Source organism: Equus przewalskii, chromosome 9, assembly GCF_037783145.1.
Source record: "Equus przewalskii isolate Varuska chromosome 9, EquPr2, whole genome shotgun sequence".
Classification (NCBI taxonomy): Eukaryota; Metazoa; Chordata; class Mammalia; order Perissodactyla; family Equidae; genus Equus; species Equus przewalskii.
This window is the reverse complement of record NC_091839.1, coordinates 2,855,934-2,870,532: the sequence shown is the minus strand read 5'-3', so window position 1 is coordinate 2,870,532 and position 14,599 is coordinate 2,855,934. Positions and strand designations below refer to the sequence as shown.

At 50.7% G+C, this 14,599-nt stretch overlaps 1 protein-coding gene across 1 annotated transcript in view; it reads left to right on the top strand.

Annotated features, from left to right (window-relative positions):
- TSHZ3 (teashirt zinc finger homeobox 3) overlaps positions 1–10,970 on the top strand; it is a 68,993-nt gene extending 58,023 nt beyond the window's left edge. The window contains exon 2 of the mRNA XM_070632522.1: positions 6,166–10,970. Coding sequence (XP_070488623.1) covers positions 6,166–9,374 — 3,209 coding nt within the window. The 3' untranslated portion in view covers positions 9,375–10,970. The remainder of the gene's footprint in view (positions 1–6,165) is intronic.
- Positions 10,971–14,599: the final 3,629 nt, after the last annotated feature.

Here is a 14,599-nt window from a genome sequence, read left to right as displayed (position 1 = left end):
ACCCTCCAGCTCCTTCAGCTCCTCCTTTTGGGAGAGATTCACAACAGAGTGATGAAGGTAATTCCCACTTGCCCAGAAATGAATTCCATTATGCCCCAGCTTACTGTTTTATATTTATATCAAACGTATTAATTTCTTTTTACCTGGTGATTGAGTTTAGCTAATGATGATGATAAATATTAATGAGGGAGCTGCTGGCTCCGACCTCTGATTGTTGCGGTGGGCCAGCTCCTGGCTCCCTGGACGCATCCATCGTCCCCATGGCCGTATCTCAGAAGGATTGAGCACTGGGGAGCCACAGAATGGGACCCAGGACCGTCCTGGAGGAGTGGGCGTGGAATCCCACCGGGGATGGGAGTCAGAGGAGGCTGTGGTGTGGCGGCCCACTCCGCGTCCCTGTCCTGGGACACAGTCCTCACCCCATGCCCCTTCCATGTGAATCCCTCAGGAGTTTAGTCAAGTCCCTTTCTCCCTCCACTGACTCCTCCTGGGGGGTGCCAGCGGTGGGCTTGAGGGTGTCGCATTTGACTTGTCAGATCTCCAGTTTCCTCAGCTGAAAAACGGAGATCATTCTATCTACCTCCCAGGACCAGCGAGAGGACCAGATTCAGTGAATGTGGGAATGGCTCATGGGCACGCACAGATCAGGAGGGTCATTGTTTCTTCATCACGTCACATTCCAGGGGTGCTGGGCTGTGGAACTTTGGAGGAAGATTCTGTAAGCTCGAGAGCTTTAATTTCTCATGAACGTGCGTCTTTACCCAAAAGTCCCACTGGGTTCCGCTCTTGGCAAGTTCTTCGGTTCATCCAGCTGTGCGAAAATGTGTCCTTGGCCTTCAGCTCTGGAGAGATCGATGGCTGTCATGCTGCTTGAAGCTCTTACTTTTCATTGAGGGGAGAGAAGCGGGGGTGCGATAGGGAAGCCAGTGTGGCAGTTCTATGAGGACTCACCTCGTGGAGAGAAACTTCTTCCCCGGGGCAACTTGGGGAAAAACGAAACACTGGCGCCAGTCCGCCTGCGCTTCTGGCCTCCGCGCCCGTGGGTTTCTTTGCGTCTTTGCAGCTGTTGCTCCGGTTTGAATGAGAGCCCCCTCCCCTGACAGTTGAGCTGCCTGCTCTGCTGGAGCTGGCTGCAAAGGTTTCAGTCTCATTTCTTCAAGAGAAAAGAGTGAGGATAACGCGTTCTTGGAGAAGGGTCTTCCAATGTGGGCACAGCCAGCGGCAGCTCCAGTGCAAGGAGAACGCCAGCCGGGATGTTTCCTCCCCTCTTCCTCAGCGGTGGGTTCTGTCAGCCTCTCCACCCTTGAGACCCTTCCTCGTGCAGCAGCTCTGCTGGAAATGCTGGTCACTCGCAGAGTTGATCCCGGAAGGACTTTGAGTCAGACCTCAGCACATCTGCTTTGCTCTGGGACCAGCCAGAGCCTGGATCCCTCTAGATGTTTTGGCAACTATGTAGGAGATTTGAAGAAGTCATCTACAGTGTTCATTCATTCATTCCTTCATGCATTCTGTGGATAGGTGTTGAGTGGCCACTCGGGTGCAGCAGATATGGGGGTTGCTGGCTGACCACACAAAGCTGACAGTCTGCTAGAACGTCCTGGAACAGCTGGCTAAAGCAAGTGATTTCTGTGGTGTGCCCTGTAACAAGGAGGGGGAGGGTGCAAAGAGGACAAATTTGGGGTTGGAGAAGCCCCCTCCCCCGGACGTTACATTTCACCTGTGGCCCATGGGGGTGGATTGGCCCCCCCTCCCCTTCTTTGCATCTGCCCCAGGATTTCCGGCGATGGAGGAAGCAGTGTGAAGTGAAGAGGGAGAGATGTTGGCACATTCTAGAAGCTGAGAGGCTGGAAGGGAAGCAGGGCCAAGACGGTGGAGGACTTTGGGGTTGCTTTGAGGAATCCGAGCTTTCTTCCGAGCCTCATGGGAAGTCACTGAGGGTGTTCCACAGGGGTTGATGTGACCGGCCCGCTGATTGACAGTGATCCGGTGGCTTCTGTGTGGAGAACAGAAGGAAAGGCCTCGGGCTGGAGTCGGGGTCATTGAGGAGGAGGGTTGAGAGATGCTGGTGGCTTGCCAAGGCTGCTGTCAGAGAGGAGAGAGAAAGAGGACAGATCCTGTTACGACGGCGGGTAACAAGCATCTTGCTGCTGGATGTGACCTCCAACCAACCTCTTTCCAAAGGACATAGCCAGTGTTTGTTTCTTACCTACTGTGTGCAGGACCATGGGAGTGTAGAATGGGGCCCTTGGCCTCGGAGAATTCAGACAGGAAAATACAGAAAGTGGAATAGGAGCAAGGGATTCCAATAACTGTTGACAGTGGCGCAGCTTCCCAAGGCTCTGCACGATTATCTGTCGGGTCCAAGCAGAGAGGAAGGCCACTGAAGGCCAGCACGTGGGGCCAGCTTCTCATCCATCCCACCTGCCCCCCAGCTGACCTCTCCCTGTCCACTCAGACAGTGAGTGGAGACAGCCAATCTCCCATCCCCTCCTTGCTTGGTCCAGGACATTAACTGTCCCGCTGTCCAGAAGTTCTTCCTTCTGTCCAGCCAGGGACTTTGCTCGTTAGTGTGGAGAAGAGAGGACTGGGAAACTGCTTGATTGCCGAGTGCTTATGAGGAGCCCGTGCGTGGGGGGAATGCCCCAGAGAGAGTGAGTTTACACCTCAGTTCTTCACCCTTTTCTCAGCAAAGCCATAAAATTGGGAAGTAGAGAAGGGAGGACCTTAGAAGTGAAATGCTGTGTTCTACTAGAGAAGGGAAAATTGAGGCCCAGAGAAAGAACCTGACGTCCTGCTCAGAGTGCGGCAGCTCACCTGGCATGTGTGAGTGCGCCATGAGAGTTTACAGAAGTAACCCCCTCTGCCGTCTCTCTGGGCCCATAGCCACTTTCTCACAGTTTTTTGAAGTTCAGTAATCGGGAGTGGCTGTGATATTCCTGGAGGAGTGCAATTATTGCGCAACGTGGGGGAGGATTCGTACTTTGCCCTCCATTTGAACGTGGAGGGAAGAACCAGTGGGGAGAAGTCTTAGGCTCAGCCTGAGGAAATACTTCTCGCCATTGGGTCTGAAAAGACAATGGCTATTTTAATAGGTAGTGAGGTCCCTGTCATGACAGTGTGCAAGTGTGCTTGTAAGGAGCCTTGGAAAGCATGACAAGGCCTTGGGTGGGGTGTGGGGTGAGGCCAGTTCTCCCCAGGACCCAGGTCCTCTTGGCGCCAGAGCTTTTTAATTTTCCTCAGAGTAGGATTTTGTTCCCACTGGGGAGGTTGGCCTTACTTTCCTTTCAATATTAATTTCCTCCTCAGTCATCAGACTGATGACCTTCTGATACTGCTGTGCGATTTACAAAGTATGTTGGAGTGCACTGGGGCCAGCTTGGGCGGGAGCTGGTAAAAGCAATGATGGTGCGTGCGGGGCTGCACCCCGCGCTGTGTCGAGGCCGCCACAGGATGCCCTGCTCTGGAAGCTACACTGCCCTGGGTGGTTTCCCTCCCTCTTAGCTGGTCGCCTTCAGGCTACAGTGGGCTCTTTCGTGTCCACTGTTGGCCCCTGCTGCTTCTGGTGGCCTCATGTTCTCCCATAGTGGCCTCAGGTAGGGCCATTTCTGATCCCTACGTCTCCCAGACTCAGTCTGTGGGCGCTGTCGCAGAAGCAGAGTGCCCAGCGTTTGGGTTCGTGCTGCAGCCTGTGGTCAGAGGGCCTTCTCCAGGAGGGCAGGGGCTGTGGGATCCGTCCCTGTTTATACGGGGCCGTGCTTTTCCTTGTGTCTCAGCTGTAGGGTCACAGGCCGTTGTGCTTTCCTCCTCCCTTCCCAGACTCCGTGTTCAAAACGAGGCCCCCTGGATGGAAACGTCAGGCCTTCGGGCACCTGGTGTGTGTCTGCAGCTGGTGGGCTGCACCTGGTTAAACCCAGATCTCGCTGCCGTAGCTCGGCTCCGAGAGGAGGGCACGGCAGCCCAGGCGCTCTGACCCAGTCATGCCGTGCGCCCCTCGGCACATCGGGCGGCCAGCTGACTGCTTTGCCCAGGACTGAGAGGACTCCCAGGATGTAGAACTTTCTGTGTTAAAATCAGGACAGTTCCAGGCAAATTGTGACTCTTGGTCGCTTGGCCCCCAGCTGCCCTCCCTCCAGACCGGCCAGCCCCGTGGGAGGTTGTGAGTCAGCTTGCCACAGTGTGTCGCAAGCCTGGGAAGGTGGAGGAGGAGAGCGAGGCGCGTGTTTTCTTTGTCTCTTCCTATTCCTTTTCCAACAAACGCATTCATCTTCTTCACCGCAGCCAGCAAAGGAGCCTCTCTGGGCTCTCCCTACTCCTTTTGGCCCTGGCCCTAGGCAAAAAGCTTGTTTGCCATTTTAATTTCTCAACTCTAAGTGCATGGCCTCAAACCAAAGGTACACCACGGTACTTGACACCTCAGCTGACCGGAGCAGGCAGTTTCTTCTGTCATTTGTAAGGACGTCCCGTGGCTCGAGCACAGGACTCGTGTGTCGTCATTTGCGTGTGAGCAGCAGTGTCCCCGCCTGCACAGCTGATACGGGTGTGTGTCCCTGGCATGCGTTCCCATCCACGTGCAAATGGTGGCAGGGTTGAGAGGTCACTTGTCTCAGCTTGGAAATCTTGGAACTCAGTGGGGACTTAGGAAGGGAAAAAAAGATCACACTTGACCTGGACGAAAGAGCAAGGGGAAAATATCTATTTGCCTTCAAGGGAACTTATTTGTTTGAGTTATTCCACTGGTTTTTTCTGGTGTGAAATTGATCTGGGGCAAATCTTTAAAGTTATGGGAGTGAATTCTACAAATGAAGCTTCCTTTTCTTTTCTAAGGGTCTTTTAAGCTGCTACACAATTAGCACGGTGGCATCACAGCCACCTAACATACTTCCCCACTGGCCTTTTGAAGCCAACAGGTATTGAATAGCTGACAGGAAGAAGTTCCTTTTTCCCCTCTTCTCTGGCTTAAGATTGTTACTAACCACAGGGATGGCCACGCCTAATTGTTCACAAGACCAGCCCAACTTGGTTTTCAGTGATAGGCAGGCTCCGGGAAGGAATAACCTAAGTCACTCAAATGCAAGAGAATGAAAACAAACCATTTCATTTCGTTAACACAAGTGTTTTCCCGGCTTTGTGTCTCTGGATGTGCATCTTCTGGAACCCCAGCTGCTCGGCCCTGCCCTCCACCTGTTCGGGAGGCGTGTGCTGGTTTTACATCCCCCGTTACATTGCCTCCAGAAAGGCGGACCCCTGTTGGATGCCCACGAAGCTTATGCTGAGTAAATATTGACAAAGGAGTCTGAAGAGCAAACACTTTGACATTTGTAAGGTCCCTTGGAAGGTCTTGTATATATTTATACAGCAGGAGTGAGCACCGCATACCAATTTTCCTGAACTTGTTCTGACATCATTCTGCATGGAGAGTGTGTGCGGGTGGCTGGGAAAGGCTGAGTGTACACGTGGGGCACGGGGCCAGTGCTGAGTGGTCATGGGTCAGGGTCTTCCTCCCAACTGGGACAAACCAGCAGCTTCCCTGGGAGGAAACTTTCTCTAAGCTTTTATGAAACCTGCTTTTCCAGAAGGGAGAAAGAAAAAAAGCCACAAAACCTTGTTTTTAATTTATTGCAATTGATGTACTTTCTTTTTACTTTGTAAAAATTTTATTGATGTTTTTGTACTTTATATTTATTAAAGATTGAGCCTCAAAAATGTAATGAGTAAAAAATGCTTGCTTAATTTAAATTGTGAATCTGTCTGTTAAGAAATGCATTAGGGGTAGGAGAAGCATAAGACATATTAATTGACAGACAGGAACTGCTGTCTCTGAGGTTGATACAAGTAATTTATTACTTTAGAAATGAATGCCACCTCCAGAATGTGCTTCATTAATTTCAAATTTAGTTTTAATTTCAAGCTGTTGCCCCTTGAGAAGAATAAGGTGGCAAATTATGTTTGAAGAGCAGATTTTTTTTTTTTTTTGCTCCAAAGAAACACCACATTTTAACTATTTAATTTTACAAATAAATGTGCCCGTCTACTTTGCTGCGTTTCCCTGAGAGCCCAGAAAATATTCTAGGTAAGCTCAACACTTACTAATGCCTTTTTTTTCTTTCTCTCCTTGTCCCTGTCTCTCTTCTTTCTATGCCACCTTCCCACCTGTTATCATGGCAGCCTACGTTTCCGATGAGTTAAAGGCTGCCGCCCTTGTAGACGAAGATATAGACCCTGAAGAGAGTACGGCAGATGGGGAGCCCTCGGCCAAGTACATGTGCCCAGAGAAGGAGCTCAGCAAGACCTGCCCCAGCTACCAGAACTCCCCAGCAGCTGAGTTCTCCAGCCACGAAATGGACAGTGAGTCACACATCAGTGAGACCAGTGACCGAATGGCTGACTTCGAAAGTGGCTCCATCAAGAACGAAGAGGAGACCAAGGAGGTGGTGGTCCCGCTGGAAGACACCACCGTGTCGGATAGCCTGGAGCAGATGAAGGCCGTGTACAACAACTTCCTCTCCAACTCCTACTGGTCCAACCTCAACCTCAACCTGCACCAGCCCTCCTCCGAGAAGAACAATGGCGGCAGCAGCAGCAGCAGCAGCAGTAGCAGCAGCAGCTGCGGCAGCGGGAGCTTCGACTGGCACCAGAGCGCCATGGCCAAGACCCTGCAGCAGGTGTCTCAGAGCCGCATGCTGCCCGAGCCCAGCCTCTTCAGCACGGTGCAGCTGTACCGGCAGAGCAGCAAGCTCTACGGCTCCATCTTCACGGGCGCCAGCAAGTTCCGCTGCAAGGATTGCAGCGCCGCCTACGACACACTGGTGGAGTTGACAGTGCACATGAATGAAACGGGGCATTACCGCGACGACAACCACGAGACTGACAACAACAACCCCAAGCGCTGGTCCAAGCCCCGCAAACGCTCCCTGCTGGAGATGGAAGGGAAGGAAGACGCCCAGAAGGTGTTGAAGTGCATGTACTGTGGCCACTCGTTCGAGTCCCTCCAGGACTTGAGTGTCCACATGATCAAAACAAAACACTACCAAAAAGTGCCTCTGAAGGAACCCGTCACTCCTGTTGCAGCCAAAATCATCCCTGCCGCTAGGAAGAAAGCTTCGCTCGAGCTGGAGCTCCCCAGCTCCCCAGATTCCACAGGTGGAACCCCTAAAGCTGCGATGTCAGATACGAATGATGTCCTTCAGAAGAACTCCAACCCTTACATCACGCCAAATAACCGGTACGGCCACCAGAACGGGGCCAGCTATGCCTGGCACTTTGAGGCCCGGAAGTCCCAGATCCTGAAGTGCATGGAGTGCGGCAGCTCCCACGACACGCTGCAGGAGCTCACGGCCCACATGATGGTTACTGGCCACTTCATCAAGGTCACTAACTCGGCCATGAAGAAGGGGAAGCCCATCATGGAGACGCCCGTCACGCCCACTGTCACAACCCTGCTCGACGAGAAGGTGCAGTCTGTGCCCCTGGCTGCCACCACCTTCACGTCCCCCTCCAACACGCCTGCAAGCGTCTCCCCAAAACTGAATGTGGAGGTCAAGAAGGAAGTCGACAAGGAGAAAGCGGTGACGGAGGAGAAACCTAAGGAAAAGGAGAAGCCCTGTGAAGAAGAGGAAAAGTACGACATCTCTTCCAAATACCACTATTTGACTGAAAATGACCTAGAAGAGAGTCCCAAGGGGGGACTAGATATCCTAAAATCCCTGGAAAACACGGTGACGTCCGCCATCAACAAGGCCCAGAACGGCACTCCCAGCTGGGGGGGCTACCCCAGCATCCACGCCGCCTACCAGCTCCCCAACATGATGAAGCTGTCTCTGGGCTCGTCGGGGAAGAGCACACCCCTGAAACCCATGTTTGGCAACAGCGAGATTGTGTCGCCCACAAAAACCCAGACGCTGGTCTCCCCGCCCAGCAGCCAGACCTCACCCATGCCCAAGACAAACTTTCACGCCATGGAGGAGCTGGTGAAAAAAGTCACCGAGAAGGTTGCCAAAGTCGAGGAGAAAATGAAGGAGCCGGAGGGCAAGCTTTCTCCACCGAAGCGGGCCACTCCCTCCCCCTGCAGCAGCGAAGTCAGTGAGCCCATCAAGATGGAGGCGTCCAGCGATGGGGGCTTCAAAAGCCAGGGGGACAGCCCCAGCCCCCAGCGGGATGGCTGCAAGGAGGGGAGCCCCCTGGCAGAGCCAGTGGAGAACGGCAAGGAGCTGGTGAAGCCCATGACTGGCAGCTTGAGCAGCAGCACGGCCATCATCACTGACCACCCGCCGGAACAGCCTTTCGTTAACCCTTTGAGTGCCCTCCAGTCGGTCATGAACATTCACCTGGGCAAGGCTGCCAAGCCCTCCCTGCCTGCCCTTGACCCCATGAGCATGCTTTTCAAGATGAGCAATAGCCTGGCCGAGAAGGCAGCCGTGGCCACCCCACCGCCCCTCCAGTCCAAGAAGGCAGACCACCTCGACCGCTATTTCTACCACGTCAACAACGACCAGCCCATAGACTTGACAAAAGGGAAGAGTGACAAAGGCTGCTCTTTGGGTTCAGTGCTCTTGTCACCCACGTCCACATCCCCGGCAACCTCCTCATCCACGGTGACAACGGCGAAGACATCTGCCGTCGTATCATTCATGTCAAACTCGCCGCTACGCGAGAATGCCTTGTCAGATATATCCGATATGCTGAAGAACTTGACAGAGAGCCACACGTCAAAGTCCTCCACTCCTTCCAGCATCTCCGAGAAGTCTGACATTGACGGGGCCACCCTGGAGGAGGCCGAGGAGGCGACGCCCGCGCAGAAGAGGAAGGGCCGCCAGTCAAACTGGAACCCCCAGCACCTGCTCATCCTCCAGGCCCAGTTTGCCGCCAGCCTGCGGCAGACGTCCGAGGGGAAGTACATCATGTCAGACCTGAGCCCCCAGGAGCGCATGCACATCTCAAGGTTCACGGGCCTCTCCATGACCACCATCAGCCACTGGCTGGCCAACGTGAAGTACCAGCTTCGAAGGACAGGTGGAACAAAGTTCCTCAAAAACCTGGACACTGGCCACCCCGTGTTCTTTTGTAATGACTGTGCGTCACAAATCAGGACTCCTTCCACGTACATCAGTCACCTAGAGTCACACCTGGGCTTCCGGCTACGGGACTTGTCCAAACTGTCCACCGAACAGATTAACAATCAGATAGCACAAACCAAGTCGCCGTCAGAAAAACTGGTGACGTCCTCCCCCGAGGAGGACCTGGGGACCTCCTACCAGTGCAAACTTTGCAATCGGACCTTTGCGAGCAAGCATGCCGTTAAACTTCACCTTAGCAAAACGCACGGGAAGTCCCCAGAAGACCACCTCCTGTATGTTTCAGAGTTGGAGAAGCAGTAGCATTGGCTTTCGGTTAAAATGACTGTAACTTGCTTTGAGGGAAACCGTGGCAGGCACCTTAAGGCCCCTCTGTCTCGTTCTTGGCACATGTTCTTCTGTTAACTGCAGAGAATCGCTCTGGGCTGGGCTGTTTTGTATAACTGTACAGTGTTAATAGAGGTGCATACTCAGCTGTTGTTACTGGTAAAATATGAAGGTTGAACCGCAGTGGTAAGTGTTTGGAACTTTGTGTAAATGGGATTGAGTTGTGAGCATCCCTCGATGCTTCAAGCTGCATGCATTAACAGACAGTTTAATTCCGCATTTGTAACGAAGTCGGGCACACTTTTTCCACGCGACTCGGGTGTGCTGGCATTTCTCACTCACCCTTTCATCTTTAGCCCTCTGAGTACTTTGAAGCACTTTTGCATTAATTTGGTTAAAAAATAAAATAAAATAATAATAATGTATGAAGCTCTGTTTTTTAAACTCCTTACCAGCTTAGTTATAATTAATAATACGAACCTCCATTTATGCAGGTCTGCAGGGGTATAACACGCCTTGAAATTTAAAAGAATATTATTTTCACATTGAAACATAGATGTATATATTGTATAGATTTCAGACTCTCTTATGAAAAATGTGATTGTGGTTAAATGACCTTTTTTCCTGCATTTATAGCAACATTGTTTTATGTACCTGCTATGCTCTGGGCATATGCCGTGCCTATGTATAGTGTATATTTCCTTTTCTTTTTTTTTTAAGGTCTATGGGTTTTGTTTTTTACATACAAACATTGTAAATTATACAGAAGATACCACAGATAGCATTTATAAAGTATACAGAAACATTATCTGAAAGCAAAGTATGATTGTTTGTTTTGCTATACAGTACATCTATATTGATAGAGGTTCATGTTTAAATTATACATATTTATTAGCATCATATTATCATTTGTTTTGAGCAGTCTGAATACACGAGGCCAGGAAATACATCCATGGCAGAGCATCGTAACTATTTTGCACATGATTTTTAAAGGTATTTATTAGAAATCAAAGAACGCTAAAAATAAACTCAGTGCTCAAAGGGTTAAGTCTATTTGAAAAGGAAAAAAGAAAAGAACAAAAAAAAAGAACTTGTACTGTATTTCCTAAACATTGATAAAGCCTTTAAAATGTTTGTACTGTAATACTTTGCTTACAAGTCATGAGGCATTCTGTGATACAACCTCTTTCACTTATTTATAAGCCCTCTCGGTTGCTATTCCATATTGTAGGATGCCTTTTCATTTCAATTGGTAACTTTCTGTTTTGTTCTTCCTAATTATTCTCCCAAGATCCCACACTGCAGCTTTATCTTTAGGCTTATGAAAGGTAACCCGTGGTTACCGGCTCTCCAAGTGATTCTGTTCTTCTCCATTTTTGGCAGTTAATTTGCAGAAGTAACTGACAGCTGACACCATATGAGAACCTATGTATAAAATATTGGCATGTAAACAGCACAGACACTGTAACACACTCTGTGCCCTGTTTTGTTGTTGACAATGAACCACCATCATGTGACTCTTCATATAGCCCTTTTTTCTACGGCAGCATTAAAATTGTCTTTTTGCTATAATTTTGTGTTGCGTTCACAATTATGTCTGAAATGTGCTACGACTAACGAGCACATTAAAATTAAATTGTATGCGATCTGTTTATGACTGAGCTGGTTGCTGTGTCTGCCAGGTGCTGGCAGTCGGAAGCTGCCTGTAAATCAGGGGAGTTTTAGTGAACTTTGGCGTTTGGAGAGCAGGGAGCACTCCCTCAGAGGCGGCGTGGACAGAATTTTCCTCAAGAATAAGGATTGTAGAGAAAGGAAGACACTCACGTGAGGTTAGATTCTCTCTGGGAAAGTGATGTTATCAAATATCATCACGGACTCTCCCGTGGCACCTGGTGCCCCCGTGGGGCCGGCTCCAGGCTCCCTCCTGGGTGTGAGAAGCCAGGGCCCTGAGCCCTGCAGGAGGCAGACGGGGAAGGAGGTCTCTGGAAGGCTGTGCAGGGTGGTTCCTTCCTGTTGATTCAGGATTTTCAAGCAGCAGAAAACAGAGCCAAGCCGGGCAGGTGGAGTCTGGGGTCCCTGGCTCTCTCCACAGATAGAGAGGTGCGGGGTGGCGAGGGGAGGGGGGAGACCGAACCCACACACGGGAGGATGGAGCAGAGCATTTACATGATAATCACACGCTTTTATTAGCCCTGGCAAATCATGCCAACAAAACGCCGGGAACACCATGTAAAATTGTAAAATACCTTTATTACTGTATTCAAACTCCTCTTGCAGCTATGCGGAATCGCGGCTCCTAACCTAGAATTATACAAATGAGAGATGTATTACATCCGTGTAATACCGAAAACACCTCAACTTTCAAAAAAATCCTCTTTTATTAAAAATTTAAATTAAGCCCTTTCAGAGATGTTCGGCAACACGCCCACGTTTTTTCTGTGCAGCCCCACCCCTTTGTGTCAAGATGAGCCCAAAATTTCTGTCTGCTCTACTGTCTCTCAGCAAGCCATCCATCCCCCTCCTCTGACTTTTCAAAGGGAACCTTCCTAGAGTCTGAAGCGGGTTTGGCAGGTAGTGAGTGCTGTGCTGGCCGGGCGCTCGCCGCGGTTTCTGTGCCTTCGGATGGTGCGGAAGGGCTTTCTCTTCTGGGCCTTGGGCCCGTCCCCTGCCCACCTCCTCTCTGGCCCCCATCCCTCTCTGAGCAGCTCTTTGCCCCATGGGCCTTTACCTGGGAGGACTTGGGACACAATACGTTTCCCTGGGGGACAGGGGACAGAGACACCCTCCCTCCCGTGCCTTCGACAGCTTCACATCCTGGAGCCCAGATTTCCACTCTTGAATTTTTCACAGGTTAAATATAGCATCGGTTTATTAGAATCCAAAGTCCTGCATCGAACAGATTAAACTGACAACACTTCCATCACCACCAGGGCCCATGTGGCATGAAGGGAGATGGGATTTGTGGAAGTGACGGCCGAACCCCCCTCTTTACAGTTTAGGAGAGGAACCTGACACTGCCCGTCTCCTCCTCACCCCACCCCCAGGATCGTCTTCGGGACTTTTCAGTTTGGGTGTAGAAGTGAGGATTTATAGCCAAGGTAGGTAGCAGGTGACATTGCTCCTCTGGCACCTGGGCCTCATAGCCAGGAAAGGACTGCTCATATGAATAGGGCCCAGAAATTAATTTTACCTCTAGGGGAAACACCGTAACTGGGCAGGTGAGGGCCCTCTTCCTGACTGCAAGCCTAATTTGGCACACCGACAATCAAAACCGTGCATCATGGGACGGGGTGGGGCTGGCTCAGCCTCGCCCCACTTGGCAATGCAGGGCCATTTCCTCCCAAGGTCACCGGACACTCTCCCAGCTGGAGAGTGGGCCCCGCCCGGAAGAGCCTTCCATGCACAGCCCAGAATGGCCTTGAGCTTCTGAGATGAAATGAGAAGAACTGAAGCTGCGTTCCGAGTCTCACGTCCCTGTGCACCAGCTCTCCTAGAGCTGATGCTCACTGAGAATGCGCGTGCAGAAGCAGTGGGCCCTCCGAGTCAGGGCTTTCCCTGGGTGCAGGAGGAGGAGGGATGGTGCCGAGCGAGGGAGGTTTTAATCACAGGTGTGGAGGTGACCCCGACCTCACCCCGCCCAAGCCCAGGCTTGTTGCACTCCTACTGTAGATCTTGCAGCCATCACTTTTACGCAGTATCTTAAAATAACATTTGTGATAAATGTGCAATTTAACTAATTTATGGTGCTATGATGTGCTCAGGGCTACATGCAAGATGAAAATCTTAAATGGAGCTTGAACAGCTCACTTCACAACAAGAAATCAATATGCCACATCTTAGCTATTCGCTGCAGTCAACATTTAGCAAAAATATCAGTGATGTATCTTTAAGTTTTAGGCAGCAAGAATTCTATAATTAACCAAAATCTTACATAGTTAGAGAGGGTTGGTTATGATGAGGACCCAGATCTCCCTGGCATCTCTGTTCTATTTTCATTCTGTACGAGGAAAAAATATCGATAACCATCAGAGAGTGCTTCTCTGCAGGGTGCTCTGTGCTCAGGTGCGGGTGGTCAGACCAGAAGGATGGAGTCCCCAGCAGAGTTCAGGGCTGTGGTCTCTGCAAACCTGGAGGGATTCCTTCTCGCAAGTTCAGGCCACTCCAAGTAGCTGGACTTCACTGTCCCCCAACCCTGACCGCCTCCCGTTCCACAGACGTGGTGACCAAATACTTAAAAAGGAAAAAGGCCCTCTAACCTGCTGAGCTCTGCGAGAGTCAGCGCCATCTTGAGAGCAGAAGCCTGAAGATGACAGCCTGCGGATGGCAGAAGGCCGCGAGCTGGTGGGCAGCAAGGCTGCCTCGAACAAAGCCAGTGTTAAAACTGTGGTCTCCAGAGATTTCTCAGTCATCTAATAGAAAAAAAAGTCAAATGATTTTATTCCTTCAAATTCATCCACGCAGCTCTTTTGAAATTGGAAAATTGTGATCGTACTTTATTCTGTTGACTATTTAGCACAAAAATAATACACTTTGTATTATAGGAAGCAATCATAAAAATGAAAACACACAAACCCCAACACCACTCTTTAATAATAAATACTTTAACTTTAAAATAATAGCTATTATCCTTTTAGCTAATGGAGAAATTACCATTTTTACTCTGCCAGATAGTTATTCTTTTGGTAATAGAAACACTAAACTTTTCTCTCCCCAGAGATTTGTTAGTAAGCACGTGGAATCTTTGGCAACTGGAAACCTGAAAATGCATTTCCCCTGGGTGCCCGTGGTGCCGTCGCTGCCTTTTGGCCGCAGCCGACCTCATGGACAGGGAGAAGGGACCTGTGTTGGTGCTCCCACACACCCAGGGTGTGCTGGCCTTTCAAACTACGCTGTAGTTAGCTTCAGAAACAGTCTCCCTCCTTTGGGGAAGGCTTCAGCTCTGTTTCTTGGCGTCAAGCTTCTGGGAAGAAACGCTCCTCTCTCACAAGCCCACCTTCCCGTGTGCGGTGTGGCAGCTTTGTGGCAGCCGAGGGCCGGACCCCCAGCGGCAGTGCGGAGCAGCCGTCAAAGACAGGGTTTTGTTTCCAGGGAGCTGCTGGTTTTCCTCGCACTCCGCTGAGCTTCGCCAAGCTAGAGGAAGATCCTCTTGGCCTCACAGGCACCGTGTTTCTCTCCCCAGGGATCTGAGAGGAGGCCACGCC